The 26,086-nt window shown below is 33.7% G+C and overlaps 1 protein-coding gene across 1 annotated transcript; it reads right to left on the reverse strand.

Moving 5' to 3' along the window:
• Positions 1–601: 601 nt before the first annotated feature.
• Positions 602–25,897, reverse strand: LOC127859711 (transient receptor potential cation channel subfamily M member 4-like). The gene is made up of 10 exons (XM_052397220.1): positions 25,733–25,897; positions 24,068–24,242; positions 23,606–23,762; positions 23,246–23,433; positions 18,142–18,154; positions 15,587–15,638; positions 5,236–5,258; positions 4,587–4,641; positions 2,618–2,770; positions 602–649 (listed from the first exon to the last, which is right to left on the reverse strand). The coding sequence occupies exons 1-10, from the start codon at positions 25,895–25,897 to the stop codon at positions 602–604; spliced, it is 1,029 nt and encodes a 342-aa protein (XP_052253180.1).
• Positions 25,898–26,086: the final 189 nt, after the last annotated feature.

Below are 26,086 nucleotides of genomic sequence, written 5' to 3' on the forward strand. Positions count from 1 at the left end.
GAATGATATATAGTGTATGGTATATTGAACATAATATTACATGCATTTCAAAGGGAGTACCAGGACGGAGTAAAAATGTAAAGATATGTCGAAAATAGTATGAAGAAACACACTTTAAAGAGTGTGCATCAGTCGGAATGTGATTGTGACAAATTGTCTGTGTGCATTCAATCATGTCTCAGTTTCTAAATGCCCCAAACAGGTAAACCAGTAGATGTTCGTGTTATGATTATCCAAATAATTATTTGATGCATACTAGACGGTGTTTGTGCTATCAAAATGATGATAGTGTTGTTAAAGCCATCTAATTTAACAAGATATTGGATACTTAAATATTATTGCAGTAATATGTGTCCCTAGATACAACGATCAAAGGACAGATAAACATTATTATGCTTATACAATATGGACATTTATGTTAATCAAGAAATGCTTAACATATCATACGAAGCAGAATTTATAAATCAACAATAAAAGGCAAACAATATCGACAGTATACATACTCCATAGGGCTGAAATAGACATCGTTCCTACAGACTATTAGTATTAGAACTCTTTTCACAAACTGGTCTTAATCGATAGCACTCATTATGTATCGTGTTTACATTACGGCTCCCTTTTTGTCCTCCGCCTTATGTTCGCTGTCAGCCTGAAGCCAAACAAAATATATTTACTATATAATATAATAGTTATTTACTATGAACACTCCGTTACACTTCTTAGGCAGCGCTTCTTCTTATAATTCTTTTTTTTCTATGTATCGATTTATATATTTCAGAATTCGATTTGAGTAGAAAGATATGCTGCGAAATCATTTAATTATTGGGCTAATACATTTTTATTCAGGTTTGCTGAATGAGGGATTAACAGTAAGCAAATAAATAAGAGTTTTTTTTGCATATTTTTTATTTCTTAAGACAGTCTGATCGTCAAGGCTGGCCGATCGCGAATAATACATTAAACATGGAAAATGTAGTACATTTGCAACATATTTAGGACATGCAGGATTAATCATACATATCACGCATATTGGCTTCATTGATTTGTGGAAGAAGAAAACTAGTCATTCAGATAAATTGTAGTAATTTTGTAATTATGTTGTCACTCTCCAGATTATGCTACATGGCTATCTAATTATTTCATGTAATGAAGGTATTGGTACTTGGCGAATTAAATACAACATTTCTCTCAGATTCGACCCTTAAATGACGTCTGATTCATATAAGCAATCACAATAATGAGGCCGTCAACGTCTCAAACACAATCGCAACGGTATAAATACTGAACACTCTTTAGGCCGCACAACAATTAAACTCTACATAAAATGTAATGTATCACACATTCATGAAATTGACAATGACCATAAATACATGATTAGACATCATTCGAAACGTTCATCGTCACTGGTAACCTCTAACAGATAAAGCTTTAAAATAGGCCTCGTTGTAATCACACGAACGGTCCTCTCATGAGCTTATTTGTAAGATTGTTTCTTCCGCCGATGAGCTCCACTACCACGACCAGTTACTATGGACTGCAATGTAACTCTCCGGCCGGAAATCAAACGTTAAGTTGTTTTTGTTCCAATTTCGTCATTAGTAGGTGTACAGACTGTAGGTTGTCTTTGGGGCTGGGCTGGTCGAGCGAATCTGTTTAGCTACATTCGTGTACACCAACGGAAGTTGTCATGACGGTACTGTACTTTATGGTCGCTTACGGGGGTCCCGATATGTCCTCATTTTCAATGATATATCTTCGCGCTTGATTGGGTTTTTTATGTTTCCGGCTTAATCGTTTAATAGTACTCTCGACTCTTCAAGGATAAAGATTAACGTTAATGGCTCATGGTCGGCCTTCCAAGGGAAAGCTGCCGTGTATTTGTTGTCGGGTCATTCGCCGGCTGGTACGTCTTCAGTCGGTGCTTAGATTCCCGTACATTCTAATGACCACAATCGCTCAACTTAACTCGCTTATTTAAGACATGGTTTGGAAGCTTTCATAGGTCCAAATTTACCAGATTGTCAAATCGTTTCGATTCAGGAGCTGTCTCCAAGAGCCGTATCCGCTATTAATTATCTCATGTTACGAAATAAATGATCTCCGTTCCAGTGGGCTGTACATAAAGTTAACATACAATCTCGTGTGTGATGATCGCAATGTGTGTCCTTCATCAAATGATATACACACGTATGCAACATGTCTGGCCCGCACACAAATAATGTCAGTTTTTAAACGAACGCCCTGTTTGCAGCTCTGCGATGGTAAGCGATACTACAAATAATCGTATCATGTTTGTGTTTCCAAAGCTGAAAGCGAGATGTGCACATTGAATCTTGATGAAGTCCAACCAAATAAAAAACTAGTGTTCATCTCAGTTAAGACTACATAGTCTTTTGGCTTATAATTTTCATCAGAGAACGCAAATTAAACTGCAGCAGTGTGACTTTTGTTATGTTGTCGGTGTTGTTGAAATTATTGAACCAGCGTAAAACGATGATGTGAACACGACCTCCATTACTTCCATATCCGTTTTTGTCGTTTACCCATCGACTCAAGGCCTCTTCTGTAAGTGTCTATTATATAATGAAAATAAGGCATGCTGTTCAAAGTGTAGCACGGAACTGGTAGCTCCATAGATGCCTGCATTGACTAATTCTCTGTTGCAGCGGGTGTAAAACATGATCAGGTGGCGTTTGTTAGCGCTCATCCACAAGTGTACGCACGACGGCACCCTGTAGTTGCGATTGCAGGAAGGGAAACTTCTGAACGTCTGAGAAAGTGTAGTTTAAATAAATGGTTGATTCAGATGAATCCTAAAAACTGCTTTTTGTCTTTTAGATTTACATCCGTTACTTGGGATACTGGTGTTGACCGTAATCACGTTTGCGTTTACCTTCGTTCCAACGGCAGTTGCCTGACAGAACACTGGTTAAACTAGTCTGGCTGCGCGATAGTTTATGGTAAAAGTGTTGTTTCTGCTGGTGTGGCGGCGGGTTGGTAAGTTTGACGAAAAGCATGTTCTCAGTTCAATTTTCATATCAATTAATAGTTGCTTCGTCGTCAGCATCTCCTTTTGTATTGCATCAACCTCTGTTCATGAAAGAGTATACTCATTGATTGATTCATACATCTTCAGTGTCGTGTCATACGATTCAAGGATGTTAGACAATGTATCAATGTCGACTCACATATGGCATCTTCAATATTTTGTAAGTGACGCTTAAGTACTCCTCGGTGGCCATCTCGATTCGGAAGTAATTTCTCACGATTCATTTCAATGGTATGGTAACGGCATAAATTAAGTGATGACCTGATCCTTCGTCAGTGTAGTACAACACTTATTTTACGTTTGATGCTTTATTAATGTCTTATTAATATTAACACAAACAATAATCATGACGTCAATGTCACATACACTATTCCATCAATAGAAACGCAAATGAGTATGCACTATTATGGAAAAACAACGTATCGTTCGTAACCAGTATTTTTGTAGTTATATAGACTAATAAGTAACTTATGTCAAATTAAGCCGTATATCGATAACTTTATCATGGTGTTCATACAACAAACATTAACTGTAAATTCTAAAAAATTGATGACACGCTTACTTCATCAGCGGTGAACATTTTGTTTTTCAAACATGAAGTAATTATTGATTGTGAAAGTTTTATAGACAAAATGCTCAAATATGTATACACATGTCAAATCTTCGTGATTCTTTAATTAATTGTTAATAGAATTGAAATATGTATATAATGAGAAATTTGTATTAACATTCATAACCTTGTAAGCACGAAATTACAGTTGGTTAAAGCACATTTTTCTGTCATTACTTCTCCTGAACAGATAGTTAGACTGACACTTTGGTTAAAATTCGTTTCGATTATATAGTAACTCGTTGTGTATTTTAAGGTATTATGTTTTATTCATTAAATACAAAGGTCTAATGATAGCGCTTAGAAAAATAAATAACATTCTATACCGCAATTGGTAGCTACGCCTGCGTCAACACCGCTATTTGTTTTTTTCGGAACATAGTTTTCGACTTAACGGAACCACTTGGATTTGTTTAAGAAAAAAAAGGGTTGCTTAATTGCTATATCAATACAGAGGGGGTAATCACGTGACAAACAAAATGGCGAAGTCCGTGCCGAGGCAAGTATTTTTCGTCGTTTTATACCCTGTATTACTTGAATTATTTTTATTTATTCCGCTCACTTTTCAGCCATATTAGGAAGAAAGAAAGTTACTGGCTTTTATTTCATAGTAATATTCGCCCTATATCTCGACTTTACTCGGTAAGAAATTTCTTAGCTGGATGACCTAATTAGGGCTCCACTAAGACAATTTGCGGGGAGTAAAGTCGAGATATAAAGCGAATTTTAATACGAAATAAACGATAATCACCTTTTTACTGACATGGCTGAAAAGTGAGCGTCATTTAAAAAATAAACAGAAGTAATAAAGGGGATAAACAGGCGAAAAATAACCGTCTCGGTATGGACGTCGCCATCTTGACTATCACGTGATACCCCCTCTGCAAAAGGAACTAGTAAGGCGTCTTGTTGAATAAAGAACAATACCTTCTTCCTATGCAGGTTGTCGATACTGTCCTGCATTCTATTAAGCTGAGCCAGACTGAAACGTATAAGGTTATCACTTTAGTGAGAGTCTATGAAACCAAACAAAGAAGAAATATTACGTCGTATTCTCTTTCCAAAAATAGTCAGAGTTAAAAAGCATGTTAACTATTTTTAAAACGATTGTCGTATATGGTGTTTAAAAAAAATAAGGATTGTCGACCACACCTGTTACATACATATTCAAATTAATTCGGACCCGTGTATTACTTTCAGATTTTGACAACTTACAATTTGCAGGTAATATTTAATCAGATGGCATATGTGCTACACGAATACTTTATCATACCCAAACAATCTATACAAGTGTCATACAGATTCATCTTTCTTTAAAACATAAAAACGCGTGTAATTAGTTTCTTTCGAATTAATAAACAGACATTTATATAGAAACGTTCTATTATCGTTTCATTATTCGTTCTATTATCGTTTCATTATTCGATAAATGGTCTTAAATAATTACCTTTTCCAAAAATGAAAGATGTCTAAGAAACGATGTAAAATGTAAAATAGTGATGAAATATATAACAGTTAACTTAACTGATGTACACATCAAATAATTATAACCGCACATAAATAAATGCATACGTACATCAGGCGTCTAAACTCATCCTCCTGCAATTACATATTTATAATCATATTACGGTTCAGAAATAAGTATTGCAATAGAGTACCGTGGTAGTAAAGGCAAACATTATTCGTATACATAAAGAGTAGGTATAGAAAATACATTGATAACAAATATAATTAAAAACTCGTCGTCCTTTTTTGACTGCCAGTATGCACAATACATGTTAAATGCGGGGTGCGTGTGTTAAATACAGAATACCACTGCGGGGAATCACGTGATCACAAAAGTACATCGTACGCACAAAATGGCGGAAAAAGCTCTCGCTTAATGACGAATATCAAGGTATTCTCATATTTTATAATATCAAAATAAATGATAACTATGCGCAGAGTACCCTCTTAGTCGCCGTATGTACTCTGGTAATTGTCGTTTTTCTTAGATTTCTGTAGTTTTCTCAAACATTCAGGAACAATAAACAATGAAAAGTGTACATCGTCTGAACATACTTTATTTTGACGTATTTGCTATTCAAGACGACAAACAACGAAATAAATACTTTTTTGCTTGATAACATGCTTAGGATATCTCGTACAAGGTTTTGCACGTTGTTTAAGCTTTTTTAGATCTGTGGCGAGGATTTTGGAAAATAGTACATCGTCTGAACGTTTTTTGTTTGCGTACATCGTCTGAACGGTTTTGAGTACATCATCTGAACTGCTTCTGTTTTTACTTTTAATGCGATGTTTATCATAATAAAATTATAATAACATCTGTGATCAGCCAATAACTTTATTTATGACGCTAGTATTCTTTTATTTTACTACAAAAATAAATACACAAACAAATCTTTCATGCCCAGCTGTGAATGTGTGTTAATTCAATGTGTTAAAAATGTATTTGCTGTTATATTGTCAACTGTTTGCTATTATATCTTCAAATTTCAGAACTGAGATCAGATTGTACTACACAATGTCCAAGAAGACTTTACCATATATGCCAACAGCAAATCGAATCCGGTAATGTTCCCTCTACATATCGATGGGCAATTAAATTAAGCCATCAATATGAAGTGGACAAATTACACTGGATTGCTTTTGATTGTTTCATATTGAGAAATTAACAACAGTGTACGGTATGAAACAGGCTTCAGTAAGGGCATTGGCGGCAATGTTATAACTGCACTACCATGACCACGAATATATGTGCTAAGGTACAGCTGGCTTGGTTTGGACACGTCATCAGGCACGAATCTCTGTGCAAGACTGTTCTCCGGGGCAGGTTAGAGGGAGGTCGACGCCGAGGCCGTCCGAAGAAAAGCTGGATGGATAATGTTAGAGTTGACATCCCTTTCCATGGATGAATTACTCTAAGCAGCAAACAACAGACTTGACTGGAGGAAGATTTCTGTATTGTTGCCCCTCATTTCCCCCCAACAGCCGAACCGGTTAAAAGATGATTGATGAGAAAATTATCACCGTGATATGACTTTAATAAATCTTGAGAATGACTGTGATTTGAGAATTTATTTTAACTAACAGTCATATATTTGACGTAAACATGCCAATCTATATACTGTATATGTGCATAATCTTCCCCTCTCTGACTATGACATAACCAATACAAAGTACTGGAAATTTAGTATAGTGCAAATACAAATTACATTTGTTTCATAAAACATATAACGTTAAGTTTCTTATTTTTAGCTCACCTAAGCACAATGTGCTCATGGTGTGATTTTAGGATCACCATTTGTCCTTAATGCGTCGTCAACATTTTTCCTTGTTAGCATTCTAAAGGTAACATTTATTGCTTGATTGTCATGAAACATGGTAAGAAAAGTTGTCCCAATCATTTCTTCGTCGTGTTCGAAACTGGGTCACATCAGGTGAAAACCTAGGTCACTTAGTCAAAATAAAGAAAAAGATTGTTAACACTAGAATTCACATTTATAGTTCAATGTTCTTGAAACTTGGTCAAAACGTATGTCTTAATGATATATCAGCTTTCTTTGAAAATGGTTCAGGTTCGTTGAAAAAGATGGCCGCCAGGGGGGGGGCATGTCTGCTCACATGGCTATAGTAAAACCATTTTAACACTCTAGAAGTCACATTTATACTTCAATCTTCATGAAACTTTGTCTGAACATTTGTTGTTATGATACCTCGGCTGAATTTGAAAATTGTTTCAGTCCGTTGAAAACCATGGCCACCAAGGAGCGGGGCAGTTTACCTTGTATGGCTATAGCGAAACCTTGTTAACACTATCGTTTATTAAATAAATCTTGCTGCACTGATGTTGTCTATTGGAACTTGTATCTGACAATGTAGAAAATACCCTAGGCACTAGTTTTAATGCACCACATGCTGAAGTGTACAAATGCATAATTTCAACATTGCGCTTTGCTATCAACAGCAGTATATGCTGATAGGAAGATATTCGTGCACCGGGTATAATAGATATATAATACATAATAGATATAAAAGTCCTCAAAATGCTTTAATCCAGTTAATTCCTCTTGAAGCATCATAACTTGTGTAAAGTGTATTTGCCGATTTTTGCTAATGGCTTATATCTGCTCCCCCCACCCCATCAAATGGGCACATGTCCGGTAGAAGTTATTTTATCCGTTATTTAGCTATTCGAGTCAATAAAATATTTTACTTTCTGCGTGTGGCCACTTCTGACCTCAGTCAAGATTAAATAACACATCCATGTATTCGAGGGCCTCTATATGATGTTTCATATACAATATAACACTAGGTCATAATGACTTCTTTATTTACATTAAATTTTATTTCATGACATAACATTAACATAATTTGTATAATGGCATAAAATAGCACAAAGCATTCTTAAAGCATTCGGAAAGTCTATAACAATTCATAAAATTGGTATTAAAAGGAGGTGGTAGAATCTGAGAAGAATTAATATATGAGATGTAGATATACAACTATTTCATATCTTAGTAACATTAGTACAAACTATTATATGAATATGTATCTCGTTAAATTCTCTGCTTGTATTGTAGTATTCTCATAGCTTTGAGATTCACACGATATCGATTTCACTTAACTGTTCGCTTTTCGTTTTGACTGATCCATTGTTAATGTTCAGAAGATAATCTGATTCAGTAGCGTCATAAATGCCACGGCATATTTTTTTCACAAGATGGCTGCTGTTCAAAAAAAGCTCTTGCAGAAATGCTTTTCTTTGCTCGCTTTTTGGGTGGAGATACTTTATACACTGGTGAACGAAATGGTGACTTAAAGGGCGTTAGCACAGATGTTATTTGTTGCAGACAAACTCCAGAGTGACATGCATTTGACGAAATGCATTTTGGTGTAACTAATCGTATTGTTTATGATGTTTTCAAGCGCTTTCTCTTCAAACGATGAAGCGATCGACTTGACTTTTGGCGCATTCTAAAAAAACAGCTATATATAACAGACATCTAATTCTATCAACTTATTTGATGACATCAATATTTTATCATCACAAAAATAATTATATAGCGATTACCACATATATGTAATTCATGCTAAGCTTTTCATTAAATATTATTATACTACATATATTTTTGAAGCTTGACAAAAATCACCGCAAGTTCAGAGCTGCCACTGTTTCGAGCCGAGCATTATCAAGTATCTCGCATGTGTCAAGTATGTCAAAAGAAATGTTAAGTTCAGTTTAGTTTTACTGCAAACTACATTTGGTCTTTTTAAATATAAGTATGTGAAAAGCCAAGGATCTTTCGTCCAAATGACATACCTCGTATTTCATTGTTGTCATGTCTTTTTATATATAAATAACCTTTATCGAGCGTGACTTGTATTTAATTTAATAAATTTTGTTTAATAAAATTAAACACTATGTAAACATGTAAAATAACACAGGATTTGTTGTTATCTGATCATAGAACGGAACGTCATTTGGACGAAAAATCGCTTGGCTGATCACAGCTGTTATTACAATTTTATTATGATAAACATCGCATTAAAAGTAAAAACAGAAGCAGTTCAGATGATGTACTCAAAACCGTTCAGACGATGTACGCAAACAAAAAACGTTCAGACGATGTACTATTTTCCAAACTCCTCGCCACAGATCTAAAAAAGCTTAAACAACGTGCAAAACCTTGCACAAAATATTCTAAGCATGTTATCAAGCACAAAAAAAAGTTGTATTTATTTCGTTGTTTGTCGTCTTGAATAGCAAATACGTCAAAAAAAAGTATGTTCAGACGATGTACACTTGTCATTGTTTATTGTTCCTGAATGTTTGAGAAAACTACAAACATCTCAGAAAAACGACAATTACCAGAGTACATAAAGCGGCTAAGCGGGTACTCGCATAGTTATCATTTGTTTTGGTATTATAAAATATGAGAATACCTTGATATTCGTCATTAAGCGAGAGCTTTTTCCGCCATTTTGTTCGTACGATGTACTTTTGTGATCACGTGATTCCCCGCAGTGGAATACAGGAGGTAATTTACCCTTATATACATGCCTTACACAACAACATTACAATGCATTGTTATATACTTCTGCGTTGTTTTTATATGCGTCTGAACAAGTTGAAATGTTTATAAACGACGGCATTGTTCTACCATGCTGTTTAAACCCCCAAAGTTGTGCAAAGACCGATTAAATACCGCTACTCCAGATTTAATGATATGTTTATGTTTAATGTTGAGTTGTATGTCGTGGGCTGTAGTGAACAGGTAATTGATCAGTTGCTTGAAATAAAAGACTAGCGGATGTAAACAAGAATAACTCGCATGGTAATATTTTATGTAGAAGCATTATTCATATATTAACCATAGTTTATGTGAAAAAGAGATGTCAACAAAGCAAATATACCTTTACAATGGCAATCTTATCAAAGCTGACAAGTATCTTCAATATTGGTTACTATTTTATCAGGTATTTGTTTTAGTAATTAAACGATCGCGGACGGGCCATCTTTAAGTAAGCATTGCGTTTGCTAATCAGGTTACATAATTTCTACTAACACATTTATTACAGCGTGAATAAAATTAACGAAACCAAAGTCATTTAAATATCTTGATCGCAAGCCAGCAACCGCGGGTGGCATACCGGTCCGTCTTCTGTACGAGATGAACATTCCCTGGGCATTCATCACGAACTATGTGCTCTCGGGCATACGACACATTAACTAATGAGCAACCAGAACCTAATTCTTTCTTGGTTGTTCAATCTCGTTTTCAAATTTTTATTCATTTTTAATACATTAATTTTGGTCAGAGTCACTTAATGCCTATACATAATTATCTTTAAAAAAATCGTGGTATTGATAACAGGTTTTAAGGTATTAACACTTGCCGACTGAATTTATAAAGCCGCTTGTCGAACTTGGTATTTCTATTTGTATTAGACCAATTCAATGGAACATCGAATCGTTCAACACCAAATATAATTCAGACGATTTAAGTGAGCAAGCGTGTGATTATTATTTTCCTAAAAGTTGTTTAAGCGCACAATTTTCTGATCGACGTGTAGAAATTGGATAAATAAATTAAAGCGCCATATTGGTTTTCAAAGAATATTTGCAGTACATTTCAAATGTTACTAACTTGGGTAGCTACTAGTCATACCAATAGATAAAACAATACGATCGTTTGTGTTTGAGTCGTTTAGACCCGAACAGAAACAATGAACCAATACATGCAAACATTATAGTAGAGACTTAGACAACCTTAAAAACAACAGTCACAAAAAGCCATGGTGACAAATTAAATTGCAAATGTGCTTCCATAATAAACAAACATTGTCAAAGAGCGTTCGAAAAGGGTTATTTATAGGCATACATCGGTGGGTTATCTTCCGAAATATCAACGTTACTGATTTGGAAAGTTAACCTTGGCTGATAATTTAACGCTGCCAACATTATCGGATTGAAACTAATAATTATTTTAAAATTATATTTAACCGATATGACCAGCTCAAATGTTTGCTGGGTTTAATTAATGACAAAATCCTCGTGTTCTGTCAATATTAACAAACATTATAGACACATTTCACATTATTTCCAACGTTAAACGTTACACGTAGCTATTAATGTTTTAATTTAAACGAGTGGTTCTGGTTATTTGACAGGGACTATTTTACTTATCATACAATATACCATATACATGCTAATTTTTTTTGTTCAAAGTCAACGATAACGTAACTATTGAGAATATGATTCCTTTAAGATGTAAAGATTTCCGTTAAAAATAATTCCGAGTATTTAGTTAGTTAAGTGAGGTAACATGTATTTGTATTTCTGACTGAAAGTGAACGAATCTATATAAAATCATGTTAACCATGTTACCAAGATGTGTTTGTGGAACACTATGTCCCCATATATTTTACCTTTGACCTTGAAGAATGACCTTGACCTTGACCTTTCACCACTCAAAATGTGCAACTCCATGAGATATACATGCATGCCAACTATCAAGTTGCTATCTTCAATATTGCAAAAGTGTACATAAAATGAGCGATTTTGACCCATATATTTTACTTTTGACATTGAAGGATGACCTTGACCTTGACCTTTTACCACTCAAAATGTGCAGCTCTATGAGATACACATGCATGCCAAATATGAAGTTGCTATCTTCAATACTTAAAAAATTATGGCAAATGTTAAAGTTGAGGCAAACAAACAAACAAAGCAACAAACCAATAGACAGGGCAAACACAATATGTCCCCCACTATAGTGGTAGGGGGCATACAAATGTCGATGTTATGCGTGGATTAAGAAATAATTCGTGTACGTTACAGTTTGTTGGCGAATAACCCACGGCCGGAAGTTTAGATGCGTGGGAATTAAATCACGAGCGCTAAGCACGAGTGATTTGAAACCACGCATCTACACTTCCGGCCGTGGGTTATTCGACAACAAACTATAACGTTCACGAATTATTTCGTTTCTAACACGGTTTTTACTAAAGATTTATACACTATATCTTATTTTTCTTGTGTACTATTTTATGTGAAGTTCCGCCCATAAAACTAACTTTCGGCTGATCTGCCTATAAGATCTCCGCCCTCAATAACAGCCAAACTGGATTATTACGCTGTTGCAAAATGTATCGGCATGTTTGTTTAGTTACAGCGCGTGCTTTCAGTGTATAAGCTCCGCCCATAATTATTGCAGAATAACCCATAGACGATTTTCTTCTTTGTTTATATGAAATTTGGCACGTGCCGTGTTAGAATTTGAAATAATTTTCCTAGACGATCAACAGCGACACATCGAACATTAATTTATTTGATATATATTATTTTATTCGGTAACGTTGAACTAAATTGTGTACACAATTGTCATGATCAATTTAAATTGAAATTTCGATGTGAAATTTCTCAGCGGGTAACACAATTTCAGGTCCCGCTTAAAACAATTAGCCAGTAAAGTAAAAATAAAGCGCGAAAATTAATATTTATTGTTTCATGATGAGACGAAATACTTTAATAATAATCTAGGAATTGTAAACATAAAAGTTACATTGACAGTATAATTCCCTGACACAAGAATTTAGATTACGAGTAATTAAATGGTTGTCGAACTTCATTTTACCTTTTGCATTAGTACTGTTCAAAGAAACGTACACTAGTTCAACAACAAGTTAACTGGAGACGATAATTATCTTGAATTAAACTACATGTACTTATCATTCATGTTTATCACTATATGAATAATAATATAAAAATTTATTTATCATGATATGTATGTAAGCAAACGATGTTAACGAATTGAAACATAAAGCTTGACTCGGAATTTTAGGATCTTTTCGGCGGTATGACTGCAATGAAGGTGCAGAGAGTGCTTTAACCATTTTGCGCATTTATGCCAACACGTCCATCAAGATAATTTCGCAGTTGCTTGAATGGCTGGATATATACTATACAAAAATGTAAATAAGAGACGTTGTAATGCCAAAGCGGACCTCTATCGCTGCTATCGTTACAGCAATCTAATTTCGGATCCCATTTCAACACAATGGAACGGCATTCTTTTTAAAGAGATGTATGCTAAATCATTTTGTCTGACTTCTATGTCAGAACCGGAAAAGTGCACGCAACCGTTACAAACACTAACATATAATCCATGAAATAAGTTAAATATATTCAAAAGGTCAAAGTTTTTGTAAAAAAATTTTTGAGATGTGGTGTATCGACCTCAAAACAAATGTACATCGATAACTTATTGTGTGTATTTATGGTCTTTTTCCTTTACGGAACAACGCATCTTTGCTCGTTCGGATATTTTTTCTAAAGTAACTCGTACCCATCCCATCGTGTATAGCGCTCAATCACACAAATGCGTTGAGAAGCGACACGTGTTGCCACAATGCGTCGAACGGCATATCGTTGACACCAAAAAAAACAAAGTTGTGAAGTGGCTCGAACAACAATATCGCCATTTGACTACTCGTTATCAAAACGAACTACGGTCATGATGATTTACGATTACGTTTGAATAGGTTGTTGCTTCATCGGGATACAAAAAAAACCTGGTCCTGTGGATGGATTGCAAAAAGCGCCCTCTAGGATGATTACAAGTCTTTGAATACGCATTGACCCCAGATTGCCCATATAACTGGGGTTGACAATAATAGATCAAAGTCTAAACTTAACTTATTGTTTGTATACAAGTTCACTTTGAAAAAGATTCTATAATTTGCTTGAGGTGCGGCACGATCCAAAACTTCATCTTCATAATCTGGAATGACCGGTCAGAGTAATTAATATACACTGAACAAACATTCCAAAGTCCACTAATCAATTGTTATTCATGCGAACCGAGTATGTATGTACGTGTTAATAATTCTGACAACGTTTTTCTTTACACAGCCATTTGTCAATTTCGAGTTTAAAATAATATTTTCTTTATGCAAGAGCAGTCAAGCGGAACGATTTATATTTGCTGTAATGGAAAGCTCATACAATGCATGTTTGAATTGGTTGTACATTGTTTATAAGATAGATTAACAACAAAAAACAGAATATCTGGAACGAATAAACATAGAGGAACGTACGAAGTCGTATGCTCCTAGCTTGCACTTCCGTTAGTCATATATGCTCAGCATCGTCATACTCAATATTTAATGCGCGTTTTGATTTATACGTTCTTTATTTGTTTCGTCATTTACTGTAATAATTATTTATTTGTTCGTTATTACCTGTTATACAAAAAATCACCGAAAGCGCTAATGTGACATTTAAAAATATCCGAACTACTTTGCTTTTTCAAAATACCTATAACGTTGCATTAGTCGGGTGTGGACAATTAATATAAAATGTTACCTGCATATATACGTAGCCTCTTTCGGCAAAGAGAACTTAAAATTGTACGTAAAACTTTTAATAAAATGCATGTTCGACTTTTCATTTAAATTGATCGCGAGTACATCATGCGTCCCACTCGATTTACTTCACATATACACTCAAAGTTTTCAATAATATACTAACAATCTACGGTGGAAGATAAATGCAAGAATACATTTTGTTAAAACTTTATAAAGTTTGTTTATTTTACAAATTTCATGTGCAAATATGAAATTTTGTTTAGTGAATAAATTGCGATAACGTTCTTCAAAATCAAAACAAATATATAAGTAAACAACATAATTGATTATCATATTAAGTGTTGAATCCCATATAAATAAATGATGAATTCATAAAGCTCGACATATATATGGGGCAAAAATGCATACTTTTAAAGCATAACCAAGGCGACCTGAAAATGCGTTACGCGTCGCCGAAGACGAAACGTATACAATCAACACAAAGACGATATCGGCTGCGTCTATTAGGCGACTAGCCTTTGCGACAAAACGTGAGTGTAATAGTCAACAGCGTTTTGAAAACAGCATATGATAATTAGACGCATTTTCAAATGATCCATATAAAGCGTTTTAAAAGCACATAAATTCGATCAATTTATGTAAATGATCAGGCCTAAAGGAACAATATTTTTTTCAGAATTGTTATATCGTCTGTCTTTATATAATACACATTACATTCTTGAATGAACTATGTCCGCGGGTTAAAAAATTGTAAATGTGCCAGAAATGCGAACAAAACCATTTATAAGGGCATACCTGTATGTTTGAATAACAACGTCGTACAAAAATCAATGACGTTATTACTTTTTTTACATCTGTATACCACAAAATTGGTGATGCTCAGTTTAACGTCATTTATTAATCCGGAAACATGCAAATAAGCAAAACATAAACACAATCACAACTAAAGATACGTTAAACTGTTATTTTTCGCTGCTTTAAACAGTAAATCAACATGTTAATTCCCGGATATTTGTCTAAAAACCAACAAGCAAAAGTTAAAGAAAACATACCTTCGTCTCCAAATCATCCACTTTCTTATTCAGAGCCTCGAAACAATCCAGACTGAAAATGTAGAGAATTAAAATGTACACAGATACTAGATCATAATAAGGCGTAAATATACTTGTTTATATATAATACTGTATACTTTTGATTTAACCATTAGTCTTTTACATTTCTCTTGACACGCTCATTCGTTCGGTGCGACAGACATAATGTGAATACAACATACATCAAAATAAATAATGCGTTAACGCGGTGTAAACACATATGGAGAAGGTTATTCAAAATATGTATGGGTCTTCATACATACTTATCTCTAATAAAAATCTTAAAAGTAATAAACTATTGAAAAGAAAAGAAACCCACATTATAATGCGAATCATATGATCATGGCATGTAATCTACTTAATTCAAAATCAACATGTATTCATGAAGATCAAGAACCATGTGAAATATGAAATGTCAACAATGCATGACCCTCAATACATTTGTCGGAAACAGTTTCTTATCGTCAAAGTATGGACGTGATTGCGAATAATAAATTTAACACACATGCATACGTAATTATTATCTAATACAAAATATAAAATAATACAATCTACGTGCTTTTTTATTTTAATACATTCCAATTATGCATAGTAATGTGTAGTGTGTGCTATATATCTTAACAACTATTTACTGTTTTAAATCGATCGTCTTTAATTACGTTTATTCACAAACACGCAAACACTAAGAACACTGCTTTATTAACCTTAATTTGAATTACAATACAAACATAATTATACGTGTTTAACCATGTATAATCCCCACCCAAAGAAGCAATAACTTCCTACGTACGTTTGATGTCTCAACTTCACCTCTTGCTCCGCCTGAAACGATATCATATTAACCATATTAACGGTTTTAATCAATACTTTGTGTAAATAAAGAATGTTAAAATATGCATAGGGAGACACAGGGAGACACCAACACAGCTATATTGTTATTCAACAAAAGAAACAATTTATCTTAAGATACGTATTCTTAAATTCTACACCCGGTACCTTGTTTTTTTCATGTAAAACGCATAGCGAATGGCCAATATATGAGTGAGTGTCGTTAATCCCCCACCCCCTCCCGCGAAACAAATTTGAACAATTTCTGGTCCTGTCGGTATAACGATTCAGTTATGCTTCATGGAGGATTCTGTTCAAGTTGACCATGCATATAGTACATGCATATTTTGTGCGAATAAATAAATTATATCCATTAATATGGAAAGTGTATTCGAAAGGTCCTGAAGTCGTTACAGACGAACGCTTTGCCAATTCATGATTCCGCAGCGAATATTCGAAACACATAATAAGTTAAATGTCAACGGATTACTTCACAATCATGTTTCGAACTTGTGAAAAGTAGAAAATTCATAAAATTCATTGAACAAAAATCAGTAGTATGTTCTTATTTATGATACTATATATCGAGAAAACTTGAGATTTTTTTAAATTTACTCCCCTTAAATAGAAAACATGTTTTAACCGATTCTTCATCAGTAATATATTTCCAAAGCACGAACGTATGCGAGGCATGGTTTCACGCAAGAACCCATCGTTTGTATGATTCTTTAAGTCGATTAATATAATGAATGTGTCAGCATTGAATACACGCTTTGAATAATTTGCCACAAATCGACACACATAATGATGCATGATAATCGGTGATATAAAGAAAATGTTCTTGTCCGAATGCTGTAGCTGGAACAATTATATTATAACCTGTGCACGAAATATATCCATCGGGTACGTACGCACTACCAATGCTTCGGATTTATGTACCAGTTGTTTTTACATACAAACATATCGTGTAAAATGTATTTTCTGAGGTTCCTGACATATTCGTGGTCAAGTCGACTATTGAAACATCTACGAATGGGTTATATACGAATGCCTTATAATTTGTGAAGATTTAGTATTGATGTAACAAGTAATATGCATACTGTTTTAACGAATGTATTACAATTCATTTAATTTAAAAGCTCGTAGTCAATATTTGTAAGTTCAAAACTGAATTCCAGAATTCTCAGTCAATATATAATATCTTTACAAACAGACTTAAACTCCTTCAGCTGATACCGTTTGAATTTTAGTGTTTCGACGCATAAAGCCCTATTTATAAAAGTGAACTGTGAATCTTATCATGAATGTGGGATATAGAGGATTTACATTTGGTTTGATTACATGTAATTATGTTCGAAATTCGAAATTAATATATTAATTAATTTCAAGCAAACTTGCTGTTACGAAAGTGCTTCATTTAATTGCTAGTACGTTGAGGGATTAATACACGTATATACAAGATTTAATGAAATAAAATTTAATCAATGTAATAAAGCTGAAACTAATTTTTTTCAGCACTCATCCATGCATTGTTCTTAATTAGTATGCTAACAATATGAATTACGATGTATGATTAAAAATTCAATAAATAATAACGAATTGCAATATTTTAGTAATAAATATTAGATTTAATATTCCGGTCTGTTTCGCTCAGCTGTTCAATGTATACAATATTTTAAAGGACTTACCAAATGATCAAGCCTGAAATGGAAGTAAAAAATAATAAAACATAATAAAATCATTTGTGACTTTTGTTCATTTTAAAGCGACAATTGTTAATTTTACTGATTCAAACTGATCATAATAAACATTCGTTTTATGTTCAAAGTTTAATATAGTGCATTAAACACAACAAAATAATAATATAATTCTTCAGAAGAGAATACAAGCACATTATGGAAGCGTACATTTGAGACTGGGATGAATAGAACACATATAACAATGCAATAAACTTGCTTGCTAGAACATTTGAATGAAATTGAAGAAAGGTAACTCTTTAGGGCTTAAATATGGTTGGCAATATGGTTTTGAGTAACTTCCCTTAAATCCTATGTACGGCTAGCACTTTTACTGTTATTAAAACTGATTTTAAGTTTATATTACGTTGGAGATTTATACCACCATTCATCTTAATCAAGGTATGACCATGGTGATTGGAGGATCTTTTAAGATGTTTAATTGTTTGCGCAATAAAATGCATTTTGAAATGACGGACAATATATTGAAACAAGTGTATGGCATTCTTGATAGGGTCGGTGATGGTAATATAGTTTTTACCATGTATAATCAGGATAGTCATGTTAAGTACATTGATAAGCGTTGAATAAGTCTCTTATAATTCTTTTTATGAATCGCCAATGTTTTAAGTTGTAAGCTTACAAGTTGGACTATAATAATAAAATATAAACATATTTTCTCTAATTATTTGTTACAAAAGGGTCCTATCTGTTATTTTACAACACTTTTGTAAATGCGCTTTCCAGGCCTAAAACAAAAACAAAAATCGTGTTGAAATTAAAGTACAAATTATACGCTTCCACGAAGTACCGTCTTACTTTTCATTTGCAGTGTTTATCCCCGATTCATTTTTTTCTGCTTCATTCCGTTTCCAATTGTGTGCATATGTGCTTGCTGCAGATTGCATAAACGAACTTAAGGTCATATAACGTTGATTGATATAAAACGTCTCGTCTGTGACTTCGTATGGCATATCTGGAGAAACATTTTATTGTTAAACGATAAACGAGACAACTGTAATAGTATTAACCGTTCTTTGAACTGTCAACGTGTGTTAACAAAAGAAGAAATACTACACAAAGAGCAACGTTTATGTTGAATTTAATAGTCTAAGTACTTTTTCAATAAGTTGCGTTTTTAGATACCAACATGAATATCCGTACAGTTATCATCATAAAAAAATCCCAAAAAGGTTATATTTCATTGTGGAAACAAATGAAATTTGGTACTTTAATATGGGTAGAATTAAAAGGTGGCATACCGACAACAAACGGTACTGCGAGCTCACAATTTGAATCGTTTTATTTTTATTGACATTATTGCTTAATTAAATATGCGGGTGCACAAACGGCACACGTGTGGTGGTGTTTTCATCGTTGCTTCTACAGATAAATATCTAAATCGGAACAAGAATGATATTGTTTAAAATATAGCCGTGTTAATGCTTTGTTTGCGAAACATATTTAAATAAAGATCATGGTTTACATAAAACTTATATTGAAAGTGGAATTGCACAAATCTTGATTTTGTATTGTCTGTATTGGACGTAAGTTGTCAGTGAGGTAAGATTTGTGTATTCAATGTTAAATGACTCATTTTAAAAGTTCAAATACAAGATTCGTGTAGATGTATGGTACTGAATGTAATCTTTTGTTTCTGTTAGATATATTATATGTTTTTACTATTTGATTGTTTTTTTTAAATAGTTTTACATCCTTTATCAAATTTAGACTTATGGTATAATGTTATGTATAGCCGTCTTTGACTTCATTATTATGAGTGAAATTGAAGCAGTTTTCTTTTGTTGGTTTGAGATGACATCATTTATGCGCGCGGGTAAAATGTGCGCTCTATAATGACATACGGAGTATATATAAACAGATAAACATAGTTCTTATGCGCTATTTAAATAATACAGAAAAAGAAAACTAAAGTTGTTTGTGAATTTAAAAAAACAAACAATCCATGGTCAGGAGAATAGATGTGCTTCGCACTCTTGGTGTGATTTATACGCATATATACCCCTAACAAAGGGTAATCTATAATAACCCACACCTATTGTATAATTTTTTCTCTAAATATCGAACAATCAGTCGCGGCAAATTACAGTTTAAATCAGCCCCTTTCGAGCCTAGAAACCACACGCACTTGACGTCCATTTGTTACCATAGAAATACATTTACGTTAGAGGCTGACTTGGAGGTCGCTATAAGGTCCAAAGGGTAGCGCATTATTATTGTTTACCGCAATGTTTATAAGTTGTTACATCAACAATAAAATATTAAACGCAAAGACACAAAGTACGAAAGTGTTTAATAAATAGTGATCATTATGCTTAACCAATATGTTAAAAATAGTTTAGTTCAAACACAAGCGGTAATGACGTTATGTTAAATTTCTGAACTGCGTTATGTTGTTGCGTCTTATTATTACACCGCGCGTAGAAAAGTGTGTTTAATATTAACACAATGCGTAAATGGGAAACATATTTACGCAAGGAATACTATTTAGAGCTATACCTAATACGCTGCAATAGACGCGCGGTTCATTTAGGGACTAAACTCTGACTAACATATATTTCAAAACACGTATATATTTAATATATTAATATAACATTTCTTATGCGGTTACAAATGTTCGTTTCAACTATCCCAACAACAACGTTATTTTCGTAACAAGTAAAACCAATGATGTTTTATTTAAATATGTTACAGTACCTTTCTTAAATGCTTCTCACGTTTTTGTCCATTGTTAAACAAATGAAACTCTGTATAATAGGGACGTTTTCAGGTTTTCCTCGAAATCATCTAAATTATACACTGGAGAACCACAACATTTCGATCCGTTATTGTAGTCATACTTTGAGAACTAAATGTTGTTTGGTTCGGATTTTTGCGCTTTCAGTGTATAGCACATTCATCTTTGTGTAGTGCGACAAAACATTAACCCGACTGACCAAACATAAAGATTAAGAGCCAATCAGGACGAATGTTTTATTTGTAGCTATATTTTGTCAGCATCATATAAAAATAATATTCTTCAATTCGTATCGGATTACACATTAAATTACCCGCATTGACAATAGTAATGACAATTATTTGATTATTAAACATTTCATTTAATACTCATTGTTATAAATGTGTACACATGCATCAAAATGATATAAGGGTGTACATTGCTCGGAATTCCCCTAACCATACACGTTCTTAGTGCTTTCGAGGGAATTTATATTGATGACGTCACTCGAAACAATATACCATACATTAGTTTAAAATGACCATAGAGTTTGTAAATCACGATAAACTATTTCTGGTGTCGGTAAATAATTTGGACCGGAACAACCTATATGTATGCCGCATATCAAGCTTCATCAAATTCCGATAATAATGTCGCTCGCACATGAACCGTGAAACGATCGGAAGTAGAGAAGGGCGGACGTGATTATCGGGTAAATTTGTTTCAACCCAAGCAAACTTAATTCCTTTAAATTAGAGGTCGAACGGACGGACACATCGGCGACTATATGTTCCCCTTTTGGGAGCATATCATTTCAACAAATTACGCAAATTTATTGACGGCTAATAAGGATAATAATTAACACATTAATAAAAACTTAAGTATCGTGGTTGCTAAGTATCTTGCATTTAAACTTAATAGTTAATTAAATTGTATAAAAGTTTGTATGTTCCAGAGTATATTATATCTGATAAAGGCCGTTGAAATCTTTATACAGTCCAGACATGGGCCTATTGAAGTTCCCGTATATTAGGTAAGGTAAATGGTCGTTTTGGTACAAGTAAGCTCAACCATGTTTAATACTTGTGCGTTCTGCTTAGAATATTTGAGCAGTAATGCATATATATTAATGCTTCACGTGCGCTTAGACTTGGTGATCGATACCAAAAACGAAACTTAATATCGGTATAATTACAACTGGGTTTAACCGTATAGTTTTTACAAAAGCGATATATGTAGAAATAAGCATGTGCCTTTTTTGTTGACTCCGTTTTCGATCATATACATTATTCAATTAATGTGTAATGTAACAGTGGTCCATCGAATGGCATTCATGTTATTCAAGTACATGTATTTAACTTAATCGTGTGAACGACTTAGTACATTATGGAATCGACCTAGTATGTCGTTAGAAAGGCTTGATTATTTGGTGGAACTACTAAGTTATTCGTTGTTACTTTTAAAGTCTTTGGATCAACACAGGGGCTGAGAACGACTAGGTTAGTCGTGGTTACAATATAACTACCGTATACTAAGGAATTAATAGGTTTTCACCGTAGTTTTTGAATGTGTACATTATTGAATGTTGTTCGTAGTTAAGTATGAGTTGCTATTGATCTATACTACATTAACATTCATTATGAAATATATATTTTGAAAAAACAGTAAGTTACTAAATGTATTTAAGATGCTTTAATATATTTCAATGCAAGCCAGATTTGCACGTGCGCACTGGAGGAACTGTACATTCGCACGTAATGACGTGTTCATGCCAATGATAAACCCTGCACATGCGCACATACAAAACTTGTATTTGTGCATATAAAGACCATAACGTGCACAGGTAAAGACCTGAACGGGCGAAAATGAAGACCTGTAAATGCGCACGCGAGAACCGAACGTGCGCATTTAAAACAAAAATGTCAGAAATGAGATCCATGGCCTATTGTCATATTTAGCGTAATCGTGTTATTGTTAGTCATGAAAAATCTTTAGCTCCCCACTCGAATGATTGCGGGTTGGTTTTTATAAATTTTCCTTATATTTGGTTATTTTTAAATCCTACAAAACTGTGTGGCTCTCTTTTAAAGCGACATTTACAAAATATTACTCTAAAAAATAAACATCACACTTGACACTCATTTTTGGAAGAGTACATATCTTTTCATAGGCATGCATATTACTTAAAGCAAATATGCACCTCTAACTTCTACTATAGTTTGCTATGGCGAGAGTTCTTGTAGAAAAAAAACTGATGTGTAATTATCAGGGACATGAACAAAATAGTAAAATACACTTCTTTATCCGCATGGTACTTACGGAAAGGATCATCTGATTCCTGAGATCTTTTACATTTATGTCGACAACATTGAAAAAGCTGGTATATGTGCCACAATACGTTTAAAGGAGGACATAATATAGGCCGTAGCGCGTAATCCTTGATAATAAAGTATCTCTGGAAACACCAAATCTTGTCTGATTGCTCATGGATTTTTGTAAATGTGTAACTGAAAAAAACAATCAATTTAATTACTATATATTTAATTTAGTCATGATCGGAAATCGACGTACGTACTACACACAAATCATGGCACAAAATGACTTTTGTGTTATTCCAATATTAATAATATCACACGACTATTCAATAAAGTGTTAGTTATTTGAAGTAAATGTACATACCTAAACATTGCAATAAGAAGGTTAAGGAGCAGGATATTGGAAAACAGCAGATAAACTCCCATCATGATGGGAACCACAATCTTGCCGGTCTCGCTTGGGCAGCGTGGACTTGTTCCATTCGTCCATAGGCTAGCGTCATTTGTACAATCCGTTGAATCTTTAAGAAAAAATGTTTATAATTCGATATGCCTGGAAGCTTTGTCTGATTATGTGCAACCAACATATACAATATTGATCAGTTAATGCTCTCAATTATATACCATTATATAGTACTCCTTATTATAATTTGTTGTTATTTGCACAAACCAAATGTACAAGGCATTTATCTGCATGGTTGTAAATATATTTGTTTTGAATCTAAATACAATACACCATCATCTATATGTAAGGAATGGATGTACTCAGGTAAAAAATACGAAAAATGTTTATTACATACAGTGTTTTATTTAAATTTATAAGTACCTTCAGTCTCGTCTAGAAAAAGTTCTCCATAAAGATGCAAGTAAGGCTTCCTAATTATTTGTCTAGCAGTTTCCCAAGTAATTGGATCACCGGGATAGAGAATGGAGTGCGAGGCAATGGCGTAAGCCAATAAAATCACAGCCATAATTACCAAAAAATACAACAGGTCCTGTACCTTAAAGCCAAACATAATATAACTTAGGGATAATCGCACTTCTGATTTTGATATTTCTTCATGCATGTAAGACTTTAAACAAACAAAGTGACAATAAGAAAACAAATTGAACTGTCGACAGCAAGGTAAGGAGTTGCATATATCTGACAAAGGCATCCATCATTGATGCAGAATAGACTTTTTTATTTAATAAATGTACCATTAGTGAAATGATATTAAGTTTATAGTACTCTAGATCGAGAAAAATGATATGATTTGATTATGTCATCCGGAATGGCACCACGTGTTGTAAACCTATTTTTAAAATCGATATACCATAGGTAAGCACACTCAGAGTAAAATTCGATATGTTAAACAAAAGAAAACATAATAACAAACAATAAAATCATATACTTAAGCAATAACGATGCATAGACTAGGCCTCAGATATGTGATATGTTTGTGATCAAATAACGTGATATAAATGGTGTCAACATGCACGACTTGCTATCATATTTAATCAAATATCGCGTTTTATTTTATTTTACGCAAACAACAGCACATGTAACAAAAATAATATTTCTTTAATGCAGTGTCAGATCGTACTATCTTTTATTTTCTGGTTAAAAGAACACATATTTTCACGTATTGCTCCGCCAATCGTGAAAATTCGTTTAGGATGACATCAAGGCGGTTAAAGGTCGCCGTGGTGTTATGGACATGGTGTCCGCCTAGCGACCGGGAGGTCACGGGTTCGATCCCCACTGCGGGAGCGTTCTTTAGATTTCCCCGCAAAGACACCAAGTACTGGTTCTACGCCCAGGAAACGGACTCGAGAGCATTTCAAATAGGTAGTAAGTACTTTCAATGCTTTCGAGCTAAAATAAATAGGTTTTAACTAAGGCGGTTAACCAAAACCTTCCACTATCTGCCAAAAAATTAACAAATCAACGCCATTTTATTTTTTTTAAAACATTATTGCATTTGTTTTTCGATTTTGGAAGCATAAATAACATACACATTTGCCACCCCTTATCATGTATAAATCTATTTTAAGGTTCGACAAGTAATTCAGGATAGAGAAATTATATCGAGCAAGAACGTTATAAAATTTGACGAACACAAATTGTTACGAATTTGTTAATTAAGCAAACACCGAGAAATTGCATATTGTATTTCGAATTTCCTTTAGATACTACTTCTTTTGTAAACTTTTGAATCGTTAAGAATTTTTTTATTTAACAAAGGGACGCAATACATGTTCATATATTATAACACCGGTCACTCTGTATATTCTGATAATATCTGTTCTCTTCATGATATTTCAATATATATCATTTTCATTCTTTTAAAGGAACTCATATTGCCAATAGTTCTCTTACTAAATAAACTGAATTGATTTGAGAAATTTAGACTACAAACGTGTATTACATAAAATCACATAATGAATATTTATTTAATATTGCTACATGATATATATATTCAGCAATATACACACATTATACACTTACCATCCGTAGAATTATAATGAGTTTAGGGCCAAGTGTTTTCTGAACAGAGAATATGTGAACGAGTCTAAAGACGAACGCGACAAAATCGACAGCAAGCACGACTCTTGGCCAATCAAACGTGTCTCGAGATTGTTTGAATCGCAGTCCGAATCCAAGTAAAAACATGGTGATCGTAAATATATCGAGGCAGTTCCATCCTTCCGAAAAGTAATTCTTCAATTTTCTGATCCTCTGAACACATGACATAGCCTTTTCATAACCAGGCATCTTATATATCTGATGCATCTACAACAAAGAAACGGAGATTCAGCGTATGTGACTATGTTTGCTTGCTGGGGAGTATCAACGCCCTAT

Source organism: Dreissena polymorpha, chromosome 15 (genome assembly GCF_020536995.1).
Source record: "Dreissena polymorpha isolate Duluth1 chromosome 15, UMN_Dpol_1.0, whole genome shotgun sequence".
Taxonomy (NCBI): domain Eukaryota; kingdom Metazoa; phylum Mollusca; class Bivalvia; order Myida; family Dreissenidae; genus Dreissena; species Dreissena polymorpha.

Coding starts and splice junctions, on each gene's coding strand:
- LOC127859711 (XM_052397220.1), bottom strand. CDS start 25,897: ATGTTTTTACTTGGATTCGGACTGCGATTCAAACAATCTCGAGACACG. Junction 23,763..24,067: donor TTTTCTAGACGAGACTGAAG/GTACTTATAAAT, acceptor TTTTTCTTAAAG/ATTCAACGGATTGTACAAAT. Junction 2,771..4,586: donor ACAACCTGCATAGGAAGAAG/GTATTGTTCTTT, acceptor ACACTTTCTCAG/ACGTTCAGAAGTTTCCCTTC.